The following is a 14,412-nucleotide window of genomic DNA, read 5'->3' on the forward strand; positions in this document are numbered from 1 at the left end:
TTGTGCCAGCTTTTTTGAAACATGTTGCAGCCATCAAATTCCAAATGAGCTAATATTTGCCAAAAATAAGAAAGTTTCTCAGTGTGAACATGAAATATCTTGTCTTTGCAGTCTATTCTATTGAATATAAGTTGAAAAGGATTTGTTGTATTCTCTTTTTATTTACCATTTACACAAGGTGACTACTTCACTGCTTGTGTATATTGGTGGGACTTCAACTCTTAATGAATTCTGCCAAGCGGCCACAAAAGGGGAACATGAACAATTGCAAGATATTGTGTTGACGGGTGTTACCATGTCTTACATACCAAATGCTTCATTCAACATGGGCTCCTTGGCGTCATCCTCTTCGTCGTCCTCGTCGATCAGAGGCGAGTGGGAGAACCTGAGAGGAAGCACAAAGCCAAGGCTGTGACATCACCCTGTACGAGTTGGGGACGACAGTGGAAAGGGACCTCTGGCTGTTGGCGGAGGGCCGCAGCAGCACCATGATGACCAGAAGGATGGTGGAGAAGAGGAGACGCCAGAAGGCGTCGTCCACCCACAAGTCCCTCCAACTCTGTGGACAGAAGGAGGGGACAGAATATTAGTGCATGCGAGGATTGATGCTCACAATAAACACACCTTCTGGCAGTCCACCAGCTTGAAGACTTTGGTGGTCCATATGATGAATATGATGGATGCTGCGGACACATTTAGACACATTAAACCTTAAACACCAGTGTGCCGAGAGATACAGTCTGGTGTGCCATGGGAGATGATCTCATTCCACCTACCGTATTTTTCGGACTATACGTTTTTTTCATAGTTTTCTGGGTGTGCGACATATACTCAGGAGCGACTTACACTACCGTTCAAAAGTTTGGGGTCCCATTGGAATGTCCTTATTTTTGAAGGAAAAGCACTGTACTTTTCAATGAAGATAACTTTAAACTAGTCTTAACTTTACAGAAACACACTCTATACATTGCTAATGTGGTAAATGACTATTCTAGCTGCAAATGTCTGCTTTTTGGTGCAATATCTACATAGGTGTATAGAGCAGCAACTATCACTCCAGTTTTCTAATGGTACAATGTGTTTGCTCATTGGCTCAGAAGGCTAATTGAGGATTAGAAAACCCTTGTGCAATCATATTCACACATCTGAAAACACTTTAGCTCGTTACAGAAGCTACAAAACTGACCTTCCTTTGAGCAGATTGAGTTTCTGGAGCATCACATTTGTGGGGTCAATTAAACGCTCAAAATGGCCAGAAAAAGAGAACTTTCATCTGAAACTCCACAGTCTATTCTTGTTCTTAGAAATGAAGGCTCGAACACTAAATTGTTTGGGTGACCCCAAACTTTTGAACGGTAGTGTATGTGTGAAATGATTAACACATTAGCGTAAAATATCCAATAATATTATTGATCTCATTCACGTAAGAGACTAGACGTATAAGATTTCATGGGATTTAGCGATTAGGAGTGACAGATTGTTTGGTAAACGTATAGCATGTTCTATATGTTATAGTTATTTGAATGACTCTTACCATAATATGTTACGTTAACATACCAGTTGGTTATTTATGTCTCATATAACGTACACTTATTCAGCCTGTTGTTCACTATTCTTTATTTATTTTGAATTGCCTTTCAAATGTCTATTCTTGGTGTTGGCTTTTATCAAATACATTTCCCCCAAAAAATGCGATTTATACTCCAGTGCGACTTATATATGTTTTTTTCCTTCTTTATTATGCATTTTCGGCCGGTGCGACTTATACTCCGGAGCGACTTATACTCCGAAAAATACGGTAAAACTGAACTGGCTAGAAAGTAAACAAAAACAGAATGCTGGACGACAGCAAAGACTTACTGTGGAGCAAAGACGGCGTCCACAAAGTACATCCGAACATGGCATGACAATCAACAATGTCCCCACAAAAAAGGATAAAAACAACTGAAATATTCTTGATTGCTAAAACAAAGTAGATGCGTGAAATATCGCTCAAAAGGAAGACATGAAACTGCTACAGGAAAATACCCAAAAAAGAGAAAAAGCCGCCAAAATAGGAGCGCAAGACAAGAAATAAAACACAAAAAAGTCCAAATAAGTCAGAGTGTGATGTAGGGCTGCAACTAACGATTAATTTGATAACCGATTAATCTGTCGATTGTTACTTCGATTAATCGATTAATAATCGGATAAAAGAGACAAACTACATTTCTATCCTTTCCAGTATTTTATTGAAAAATAAACAGCATACTGGCACCATACTTATTTTGATTATTGTTTCTCAGCTGTTTGTAAATGTTGCAGTTTATAAATAAAGGTTTATTTAAAAAAAATAAATAAATAAAAAAAATAATCTTTTTTTTTTTAAAAGCCTCTGCGCATGCGCATAGCATAGATCCAACGATTCGATGACTAAATTAATCGGCAACTATTTTTATAATCGATTTTAATCGATTTAATCGATTAGTTGTTGCAGCCCTAGTGTGATGTGACAGGTGGTGACAGTACACCTACTTTGAGACAAGAGCTATAGTCATGCATGCTTGGTTATGCCATAAAGTCGTATCCAACAACCACTTTACTGGTCAACTGAGTTTGGCTGTTTAATGATTTCTGCCGGTGGTGTGCCTCCGCATTTTTTCAACGCAAAAAAATGTGCCCTGTGTCAGAAACGGTTGAAAAACACTGCCTTAAACATAAACAATGTCCAGGCGTGACACCCACCGACCACGGAGAAGATGAGCGTGTTGGTGAAGTGTTGGTACAAGGAGAGCTTCACCACGTTCCTGCGCAGCTTCAGCAGCCGGGTGGTCTGCGACAGACTGATGAAGATGTGGCGCCGAGTCAGGGAGAACATAACATCAACTTCAAACTACACAGCGTTAAACACGACAGTGTGTGATGGGAGGACGTCAAGATGTCTGAAGGATATCCACCACATGACGCAGGAGTCAATGAGGGACAAGCTGAGATTGGCCACCAGGGCAACCGTCCCATAGAAACCCTGGAGAAGCCAGATGGTTGGTGTCAGTTTATTTCGAATAATAAATCATCGCATATTTCCAGTTGTCCCAATACAAGCATGTCTGAAAAGGAGTTTTTGTTCTCTATTCAAGTAAATAAATACATGAGCAAGTAAATAATTATTAAATACATAACTAAACAATAATTAAAGGCCTACTGAAAGCCACTACTAGCGACCACGCAGTCTGATAGTTTATATATCAATGATGAAATCTTAACATTATAACACATGCCAATACGGCCGGGTTAACTTATAAAGTGATATTTTAAATTTGCCGCTAAACTTCCGGTTCGAAACGCCTCTGAGGATGACGTATGCGCGTGACGTAACCCGGGGAACACGGGTATGCCTTCCACATTGAAGCCAATACGACAAAGCTCTGTTTTCATTTGATAATTCCACAGTATTCTGGACATCTGTATTCGTGAATCTGTTGCAATTATGTTCATTGCATTATGGAGAAAGAAGCTGAGCAAGCAAAGAAGAAAGTTGTCGGTGCGAAACGGACGTATTTTTCGAATGAAGTCAGCAACAACAGTACACAGCCGGCGCGTCTTTGTTTACATTCCCGAAAGATGCAGTCAAGATGGAAGAACTCGGATAACAGAGACTCTAACCAGGAGGACTTTTGACTTGGATACACAGACGCCTGTAGAGAACTGGGACAACACAGACTCTTACCAGGATTACTTTGATTTGGATGACAAAGACACAGACGTGCTACCGTGAGTATGCAGCTTTGGCTTCTAAACATTTGATCGCTTGACCGTATGTGCGCAACTTTTTTTTTGCGTATGTACGTAACTTTTTTAAAATATATAAGCTTTATGAACCTTGGGTTAGGTGAACGGTCTTTTGGTCTGAGTGATTGTGTGTGTTGATCAGGTGTTTGAATTGTATTGGCGCGTTCTATGGAGCTAGGAGCTAGCAGAGGAGCTAGGAGCTAGCATAACAAACACGTAGGTGTTTTTATGCAGGATTAATTTGTGGCATATTAAATATAAGCCTGGTTGTGTTGTGGCTAATAGAGTATATATATGTCTTGTGTTTATTTACTGTTGTAGTCATTCCCAGCTGAATATCAGGTCACTCTCACAGCATCTTCCCTATCTGAATCGCTTCAACTCCCCACTAGTCCTTCACTTGCACTTTACTCATCCACAAATCTTTCATCCTCGCTCAAATTAATGGGGAAATTGTCGCTTTCTTGGTCCGAATCTCTCTCTTATTTCAGCGGCCATCATTGTAAACAATAGGGAACTTTGCGTATATGTTCAATTGACTACGTCACGCTACTTCCGGTAGGGGCAAGCCTTTTTTTTATCAGATACCAAAAGTTGCAATCTTTATCGTCGTTGTTCTATACTAAATCATTTCAGCAAAAATATGGCAATATCGCGAAATGATCAAGTATGACACAGAATAGATCTGCTATCCCCGTTTAAATAAAAAAAATTCATTTTAGTAGGCCTTTAAAGTTCTCATAAATAAATATTTCAATAAATAATGGTTGACCTAAATTCTAACTAAATTAGTCATAAATACAATTTGTGTTTCTTAAAGGCCTACTGAAATGAATTTTTTTTATTTAAACGGGAATAGCAGATCCATGCTATGTGTCATACTTGATCATTTCGCGATATTGCCATATTTTTGCTGAAAGGATTTAGTAGAGAAAATCGACGATAAAGTTCGCAACTTTTGCTCGCTGACAATAAAAAAAACCGCGCCCCTACCGGAAGTAGCGTGACGTCACAAGCGGTAGTGCTGCTCACGATTCCCCGTTGTTTACAATGGAGCGAGAGATATTCGGAGCGAGAAAGCGACGATTACCCCATTCATTTGAGCGAGGATGAAAGATTCGTGGATGAGGAACGTTAGAGTGACGGACTAGAATGCAGTTCAAGAGATATCTTTTTTCGCTCTGACCGTAACTACCGTAATTTCCGGACTATAAGCCGCTACTTTTTCCCCTCGTTCTGGTCCCTGCGGCTTATACAAGGGTGCGGCTTATACAAGGGTGCGGCTTATATACGGCCTGTTCTTCTCCGACACCGACGAAGAGGATTTCGGTGGTTTTAGTACGCAGGAGGAAGACGATGACACAATGATTAAAGACTGACTTTTCATATACCGGTAGGCTGGTTATTTTGATAACGTACAGGCGAGCACTTTGTATTACTTTGCAGCGTTGTATTATTTGTACTCTGCACGAATGCTGTTCGCCATGTCAAAGATGTGAAAGTTTGATTGAAAGATTTATTGTTAATAAATGGGACGCTTTGCGTTCCCAAACAGTCATCTCTGTCCCGACAATCCCCTCCGTGGTAGCAGGAACCCCTATATACTACGCTAATTACACATCAAAACCCTGCGGCTTATAGTCGGGTGCGGCTTATATATGGAGCAATCTGTCTTTTCCCCTCAATTTAGCTGGTGCGGCTTATAGTCAGGTGCGGCTTATAGTCCGGAAATTACGGTAGGTACAAGCTGGCTCATTGGATTCCACACTCTCTCCTTTTTCTATTGTGGATCACGGATTTGTATTTGAAACCACCTGGGATACTATATCCTCTTGAAAATGAGAGTCGAGAACGCCAAATGGACATTCACAGTGACTTTTATCTCCACGACAATACATCGACGAAGCTCTTTAGCATGAGCTAACGTGATAGCATCTGTCTCAAATGCAGATAGAAACAAAATAAATAAATCCCTGACTGGAAGGATAGACAGAAGATCAACAATACTACTATCAGGAGACACCGAACCAAACACTGGACATGTAAATACACGGTTAATGCTGTGCCGCCCGTCGAAGCCTGGCAATGCTGTTGCTAACGACGCTAACCTAGCAACGGGACCTCGTCAGAGCTATGATAAAAACATTAGCGCTCCACCTACGCCAGCCAGCCCTCATCTGCTCAACACCCGTGCTCACCTGCGTTCCAGCGATCGACGATGCGGTCGGCGGCCCGGAGACGTAGGAAGTCAAGGTGAGGTCGCCGGCGCTGGCGTCTGCTATACAACAAAGTCCTCCTTGTTGTGTTGCTGCAGCCAGCCGCTAATACACCGATCCCACCTACAACGTTCTTCTTTGCAGCCTCCATTGTTCATTAAACAAATTGCAAAAGATTCACCAACACAGATGTCCAGAATACTGTGGAATTTTGTCGAAGAAAGCAGAGTGTCCAATAGGGTCCAAACACTTCCGTGGACCTCGCGACGTCACGTGCATACGTCATCCTCCAAAGGCGTTTTGAACCGGAAGTTCCCCGGGAAATTTAAAATGTCACTTTATAAGTTGGCATGTGTTGCAATGTTAAGATTTCATCATTGATATATAAACTATCAGACTGCGTGGTCGCTAGTAGTGGCTTTCAGTATCAGTAGGCCTTTAAATAAACTGTCAATACAATTTAAGAGCCAATTAAATCACAGTGTCACCACTTTAGTCATGATTTGTGCGCTTAAGCTTTTCTCCGACTTTAGCTCCAGACTTCTTTTGTTTGTTTCATATGGTCATTACTGCCACAAGTGGTGGAAACTGGTATTACAACTGATTACCGTTGTTTTGGTCACACGTATTTACCACAAGGGCTTTGAAAGCTGACATGATTTAGTGTGCAGAAAAACACAAACTGCGCACACACACACTTGAAGGCCACAAATATGCTGAAATGAGGAGAAAACCGTGAAAGGAATGACACTTACCCCCGTCACTCTCAGCACGCCCTCCACTGAAGAGAAGAGGAGGTAAAGAAGCCCAACGGCTGCCAGCCGGTGCACTGTGGTTCCTAACCTGGGCCTGAATGAGACAAATATCATCCCTCAATTCAATTTGTGATGTAATGCATGAACACCAACAACATAATCCAGGCCAAGTATCTGACCAAACTGAGTACAGCCCAAACATTACTCTCCATAATTGCCAATATACAGTATATCTGTGGCAGTGGGGGCGTGGCTTTGTGCACGGGCAATATGACATCATCATATATTTTGCATAGCCGTCGACAGTGCATACATTTTCTTTAATTTAAGGCCCAAGCTGTTTGTTTACATGCTTCTTTAATTTCTCTTTGCTATTTGGGCTTATTGGACCCTAATCAGAATAAAAACTAAGAACCATCTTTTGAAATGATGTACTTAGTCCATAAGTACACACATGTGTACTTCATGTTTAGTGACATGCTAAGTCTTATTTTTACACTTTTTTTTTTCAAAATTCTATTGTATGTTATACTCTTCTGACACCACCAGATGGCAGTATAAGTGTCCACATAAGCGGCCATAAGACCCCAATTCAGTAGTGTACACCATTTTGGAAATAAGAGCCTTTAGAGCAGGGGTCACCAACCTTTTTGAAAGCAAGAGCTACTTCTTGGGTAGTGATTAATGCGAAGGGCTACCAGTTTGATACACACTTAAATAAATTGCCAGAAATAGCCAATTTGCTCAATTTACCTTTAACTCTATGTTATTATTAATAATTAATGATATTTACACTTAATTGAACAGTTTAAAAGAGGAAAAAACAAGAAAAAAATGACAGTTAAATTTTGAAACATAGTTTATCTTCAATTTCGACTCTTTAAAATTCAAAATTCAACCGAAAAAAAGAAGAGAAAAACTAGCTAATTCGAATATTTTTGAAAAAATAAAAAAAATAATTTATGGAACATCATTAGTAATTTTTCCTGATTAAGATTCATTTTAGAATTTTGATGACATGTTTTAAATAGGTTAAAATCCAATCTGCACTTTGTTAGAATATATAACAAATTGGACAAAGCTATATTTCTAACAAAGACAAATCGTTATTTCTTCTAGATTTTCCAGAACAAAAATGTTAAAAGAAATTCAAAAGACTTTGAAATAAGGTTTAAATTTGATTCTACAGATTTTCTAGATTTGCCAGAATAATTTTTTCGAATTTTAATCATGATAAGTTTGAAGAAATATTTCACAAATATTCTTCGTCGAAAAAACAGAAGCTAAAATGAAGAATTAAATTAAAATTTATTTATTATTCTTTACAATAATAAAAAAAAAAATTACTTGAACATTGATTTAAATTGTCAGGAAATAAGAGGAAGGAATTTAAAAGGTAAAAAGGTATATGTGTTTAAAAATCCTAAAATCATTTTTTAGGTTGTATTTTTTTTCTCTAAAATTGTCTTTCTGAAAGTTATAAGAAGCAAAGTAAAAAAAATAATGAATTTATTTAAACAAGTGAAGACCAAGTCTTTAAAATATTTTCTTGGATTTTCACATTATATTTGAGTTTTGTCTCTCTTAGAATTAAAAATGTCGAGCACAGCGAGACCAGCTTGCTAGTAAATAAATAAAATTTAAAAAATAGATGCAGCTCACTGGTAAGTGCTGCTCTTTGAGCTATTTTTAGAACAGGCCGGCGGGCTACTCATCTGGTCCTTACGGGCTACCTGGTGCCCGCGGGCACCGCATTGGTGACCCTTGCTTTAGAGGCTAAAAAGGCTAAAATATGTTATACATATACTTAAAAACAAATGTGTGTTATTAGTATTAACATATATATTTTTCTTATATTATATTGGTTTGCTCTTTTTCTAATTGTACAATGTAACACAGGCTGCACATTCCGTCCTCCCTAAATGTTGGAATTACCCTATTTTCCGGACTATAAGGCGCATTTAAAATCTTCTACCCCCCCCTCAAAACTGGACAGTGCGCCTTATAACCCGGTGCGCCTAATGTACGGAATAATTCTGGTTTTGCTTACCGACCTCGAAGCAATTTGATTTGGTGCATGGTGTAATGATAAGTGTGACCAGTAGATGGCAGTCACACATAAGAGATACGTGTAGACTGCAATATGACTCAAGTAAACCACCCACATTTTATATGTTCCATGTATAGACATCAAAAATCTATCAGCACCTAAAAGCAACTTTTCTTACCTTCTGGTACCTGCTGATCTGTATTTGGGATCTGCATAAATCCTAAAAAACTGCGCGCATCCGCCATTGTAGTCCGTGCCGACACCGTAGTCAATAAGCTTCTTCTTTTTCTCTATCTTCTTGTCATGTGACATTCATGTTGCCATTTCTAATATAAAGTAGTGTAAAGTTCTTACTTATATCTGTCAGTAAACTCACCCTGAAAGCACTAAAACATACCGGTGTAGTGACTTTACATTATTCACCCAAGGAACTTTAGTTATTAGAGAGTTCCGGTCGGACGGTTTTTCACGGGACACCTATATGACCTTGTCGTTGTTTCCGGAGCGAAGACGCTGTCCAAGTGGAGGCACGTAAATAAGACCCGCCCACAAAACGGTGCATCCTGAAGAGACTGTCAGAAAGTGAGTTGAAGATGATGTGTAAAACATCATCTATGCAACATTTTGAGCAAAGAACCACCATTACATGGTATGTAGACCAGTGTTTTTCAACCACTGTGCCGCGGCACACTTGTGTGCCGTGAGATACAGCCTGGTGTGCCGTGGAAGATTATCTAATTTCACCTATTTGGGTTATAAATATTTTTTGCAAACCAGTAATTATTGTCTGCAAATGATGTGTTGTTGTTGAGTGTCAGGGCTGTCTAGAGCTCGGCAGAGTAACCGTGTAATACTCTTCCATATCAGTAGGTGGCAGCCGGTAGCTAATTACTTTGTAGATGTGGGAAACAGCGGGGTGCAGGTAAAAAATGTGTCTAATGCTTAAACCAAAAATAAACAAAAGGTGAGTGTCCCTAAGAAAAGGCATTGAAGCTTAGGGAAGGCTATGCAGAACCAAACTAAAACTGAACTGGCTACAAAGTAAACAAAAACAGAATGCTGGACGACAGCAAAGACTTACTGTGGAGCAAAGACGGTGTCCACAAAGTACATCCGAACATGGCATGACAATCAACAATGTCCCCACAAAGAAGGATAAAAACAACTGAAATATTTTCGATTGCTAAAACTAAGTAGATGCGGGAAATATCGCTCAAAGGAAGACATGAAACTGCTACAGGAAAATACCAAAAAAAGAGAAAAAGCCACCAAAATAGGAGCGCAAGACAAGAAGTAAAACACTACACTCAGGAAAACAGCAAAAAACTCCAAATAAGTCATGGCGTGATGTGATAGGTGGTGACAGTACACCTACTTTGAGACAATAACTAAATTGATGCATGTTTGGTTATGCTTTAAAGTCATATCCAACAATTGCGACAACGTCTTTTTACTGTCAACTGAGTTTTTTTTTTTTTAATGATTTCTGCTCGTGGTGTGCCTCCGGATTTTTTCACAGCAAAAAATGTGCCTTGGCTCAAAAAAGGTTGAAAAACACTGGTGTTGACCACAAGGAAGTCTTTCACATTTAGAAAATAATCATAATAATATGACTCCTTTAATGCGCCTTATAATCTGGTGCGCCTTTTGTATAAAAAAAAGATCAAAAATAGACCATTCATCTGCAGTGCGCCTTATAATCTGGTGCACCCTATGGTCCGGAAAATACGGTAAGTTTGCCCAATATGTGAACAGTTCATGTAGTCACTGTAAAAATAACTGGATATTAATGTCAAAATAAGAGTAGTTTTCACAAGAAATGCATTCATTTTTTTAAAAAAATGTATTTTCTTTTGAACATTTTTTGTTTCCTTACTTTTGCCAAACGCCAACTCCGTCCCAGGGTGAATCAGGTGCGTGACACGCTGTGGCGCTTATGCTGACAATATTTGAGATTTTTTTTTAAAACTAATTATGGTCCGTAGTGCATACATAATATAACATAGTGCTGCTAGGATCCTGACGAGACTGCGGAAATACGACCACATCACACCAACTCTCAAATCCCTTCACTGGCTTCCTGTTCCACTCAGGATTGAATTCAAAGTCTCCCTACTAACCCACCAGTGCCTCCATGGAGATGCCCCCCTCTACCTCAAAGAACTACTCACCCCCAAATCCTCCACACGACACCTCCGCTCCGGACAGGCTAACCTCCTCCAACCTCCGAGGACAAAGCTACGAACAATGCTCCGCCGCTCCCAGTCTGTGGAACGCTCTCCCTGACCACCTGAGGGCACCACAGACTGTGGATGCTTTTAAAAAAGGCTTAAAAACCCTTCTTTTTAAAAATGCCTTTTTTTTATTTTTTAGATATATGCATACTAGTTTTAGCTATTTGGCTGTTCTAGTTTTTATTTTTATTTATTTTTTTAATACACTGTAGCACTTTGAGGTTGTTTACTCAATGTAAAGTGCTTTTTACAAATAAAATCTATTATTATTATTAACACATTATGTATCCATTCATGCAATATATTACTTAAATGTAGGGATGTCCGATAATGGCTTTTTGCCGATATCCGATATTCCCTAACTCTTTAATTACCGATACCGATAACAACCGATACCGATATCAACCGATATATACAGTCGTGGAATTAACACATTATTATGCCTAATGTGGACAACCAGGTATGGTGAAGATAAGGTACTTTTTAAAAAAAATAATAAAATAAGATAACTAAATTAAAAACATTTTCATGAATAAAAAAGAAAGTAAAACAATATAAAAACAGTTACATAGAAACTAGTAATTCATGAAAATGAGTAAAATTAAGTGTTAAAGGTTAGTACTATTAGTTGACCAGCAGCACGCACAATCATGTGTGCTTACGGACTGTATCCCTTGCAGACTGTATTGATATATATTGATATATAATGTAGGAACCAGAATATTGATAACAGAAAGAAATGGGGGGAGGGAGGTTTTTTGGGTTGGTGCACTAATTGTAAGTGTATCTTGTGTTTTTTATGTTGATTTAATAAAAAAAAACAAAAAAACCCCCCCAAAAAACGATACAGATAATAAAAAAACGATACCGATAATTTCCGATATTACATTTTAACGCATTTATCGGCCGATAATATCGGCAGGCCGATATTATCGGACATCCCTACTTAAATGTATAAATAAAGTTCATTTGATTTGATTAAATGTGTTTAATATTTTTTCCTACGCTTTGAACCCTGCAGATTATAAAACAGTGGGGCTAATTTATGAAAATTTCCCCCCCCGCTAATTGCTATAATGTTTTGTTCCATAGTTTTCATTAAACCCAAGCATAGGACTGAAATGGTGTGTTATTTGTGCACTTCCTGTTTTGCTTTGAACCGAGGAAAAAAACCCCCGTCCGTAGCGTTTCTGCTCGAAAGGATTTTACATTCATCGCTCCCAGCAACGTCTGTAAGTTTCACAATTTAACTCAAACAATTCATAGTTATCAAACAGTCCCATGATTTATGCCTGTAGGAGTGTTTTCATGCATATCAGTACGTGCCACCGCAATGTAATGAAGCTAGCGTCGGTAGCATTAGCCAATATGCTAACACGTCCACAAGTGTAAGTATTATTAAGTATCATTACTACAATGAAATTATTTTTGTGTTGTTTCAGTTTCACAAATTCCCCAGTAAATTCTCCAAAACGTCAACTATGACAACTTCCATTGTGTTCGATCAGCCGTTTTACTGCCGCGTCACAGACACCGTTTGGAAACAATAAAAGGTATGTCAATAAACACAAAATATTTCTGTGTAAATAACTCATTTCACAACGTATCTATCTGCGGCTTATAGTCCGGTGTTGCTAATATATGGCACACTTTTCTTCTAAAATGTAGTGGGTGCTACTTGCGCTCTATGGTCCTGGCAAATATGCCAATAAATGGTGATGTAAAAGACAAAAAAAAGTAAGTTAGCAATTCAAATGAGGGTGGTTTGACCTTATTGCAACATGTTACCATGTCCAAAATGACTTTCATTTGAAGAACTCACTTGACGATGCCATAACCGAGGCTGACAATGAGGACCAGGATGCGGGCCAGGGATCTTTTCAGCGCAGACAGCAGCTCGGCAAATATCACCGCTCCTTCCACATAGTCGCCTCGGTAGCGGATGCTCTGGTACTCCGAGTAGAAGACGGCTTTCTCCAGCATGCCCAGGATGATGACGCCGCTGATCCAGAACTGGATGCGCAGCAGGTCCCTCCAGTAGCAGGCGCACCAGAAGAGCCAGAGGGTCCCGAAAAAGACGTAGACGATGCACATGACCATGAAGAACTGCCAGACATCACGAGAATTGACATGTCATTACACAAACTACACAAGTAGTCAAGTTGTCATGTTGTATAAATGGTAAATAAAAAGAGAATACAACAAATCCTTTTCAACTTATATTCAATTGAATAGACTGCAAAGACAAGATATTTCATGTTCACACTGACAAACTTTCTTATTTTTTGGCAAATATTAGCTCATTTGGAATTTGATGCCTGCAACATGTTTCAAAAAAGCTGGCACAAGTGGCAAAAAAGAGTGAGAAAGTTGAGGAATGCTCATTATAGACTTATTTGGAACATCCCACAGGTGAACAGGCTAATTGGGAACAGGTGGGTGCCATGATTGGGTATAAAAGGCAGCTTCCAGTCGTTCACAAACAAGGACGGGGGCGAGGGTCACCACTTTGTCAACAAATGCCTGAGCAAATTGTTGAACAACAACATTTCTCAACAAGGAATTTAGGGATCTCACCATCTACGCTCCGTAATATCATCAAAAGGTTGAGAGAATGTGGAGAAATCACTGCAGGTAAGCCATGATATTACACACCTTGGATCCCTCAGGCGGTACTGCATCAAAAAGCCACATCAGTGTGTAAGGGATATCACCACATGGGCTCAGGAACACTTCAGAAAACCACTGTCAGTAACTACAGTCGGTCGCTACATCTGTAAGTGCAAGTTAAAACTCTACTATGCAAAGCCATTTATCAACAACACCCGGAAACGCTCGGCCCGAGCTCATCTAAGATGGACTGATGCAAAGTGGAAAAATGTTCCGTGGTCTGACGAGTCCACATTTGTAATTGTTTTTGGAAACTGGATGTCGTGGAACAAAGAGGAAAAGAAGCATCCGGATTGTTCTAGGGTGAAAGTGTAAAAGGCAGCATGTGTGATGGTATGGGGGTGTATTAGTGTGTGATGGTATGGGGGTGTATTAGTGTGTGATGGTATGGGGGTGTATTAGTGTGTGATGGTATGGGGGTGTATTAGTGTGTGATGGTATGGGGGTGTATTAGTGTGTGATGGTATGGGGGTGTATTAGTGATTAGTGTGTGATGGTATGGGGGTGTATTAGTGTGTGATGGTATGGGGGTGTATTAGTGTGTGATGGTACGGGGGTGTATTAGTGTGTGATGGTACGAAGGTGTATTAGTGTGTGATGGTATGGGGGTGTATTAGTGTGTGATGGTATGGGGGTGTATTAGTGTGTGATGGTATGGGGGTGTATTAGTGTGTGATGGTATGGGGGTGTATTAGTGTGTGATGGTATGGGGGTGTATT

General features: G+C 39.5%; 1 protein-coding gene across 1 annotated transcript in view; it reads right to left on the reverse strand.

Moving 5' to 3' along the window:
• LOC133641130 (transmembrane protein 87A-like) overlaps positions 1–14,412 on the reverse strand; it is a 53,156-nt gene that overhangs the window by 17,608 nt on the left and 21,136 nt on the right. The window contains exons 9-15 of the mRNA XM_062035013.1: positions 12,846–13,129; positions 6,740–6,833; positions 2,931–3,004; positions 2,725–2,831; positions 625–683; positions 456–559; positions 309–385 (exon numbers count right to left, since the gene is read on the reverse strand). Coding sequence (XP_061890997.1) covers positions 309–385; positions 456–559; positions 625–683; positions 2,725–2,831; positions 2,931–3,004; positions 6,740–6,833; positions 12,846–13,129 — 799 coding nt within the window. The remainder of the gene's footprint in view (positions 1–308; positions 386–455; positions 560–624; positions 684–2,724; positions 2,832–2,930; positions 3,005–6,739; positions 6,834–12,845; positions 13,130–14,412) is intronic.

The sequence above is a fragment of the Entelurus aequoreus genome, linkage group LG23 (assembly GCF_033978785.1).
Source record: "Entelurus aequoreus isolate RoL-2023_Sb linkage group LG23, RoL_Eaeq_v1.1, whole genome shotgun sequence".
Classification (NCBI taxonomy): domain Eukaryota; kingdom Metazoa; phylum Chordata; class Actinopteri; order Syngnathiformes; family Syngnathidae; genus Entelurus; species Entelurus aequoreus.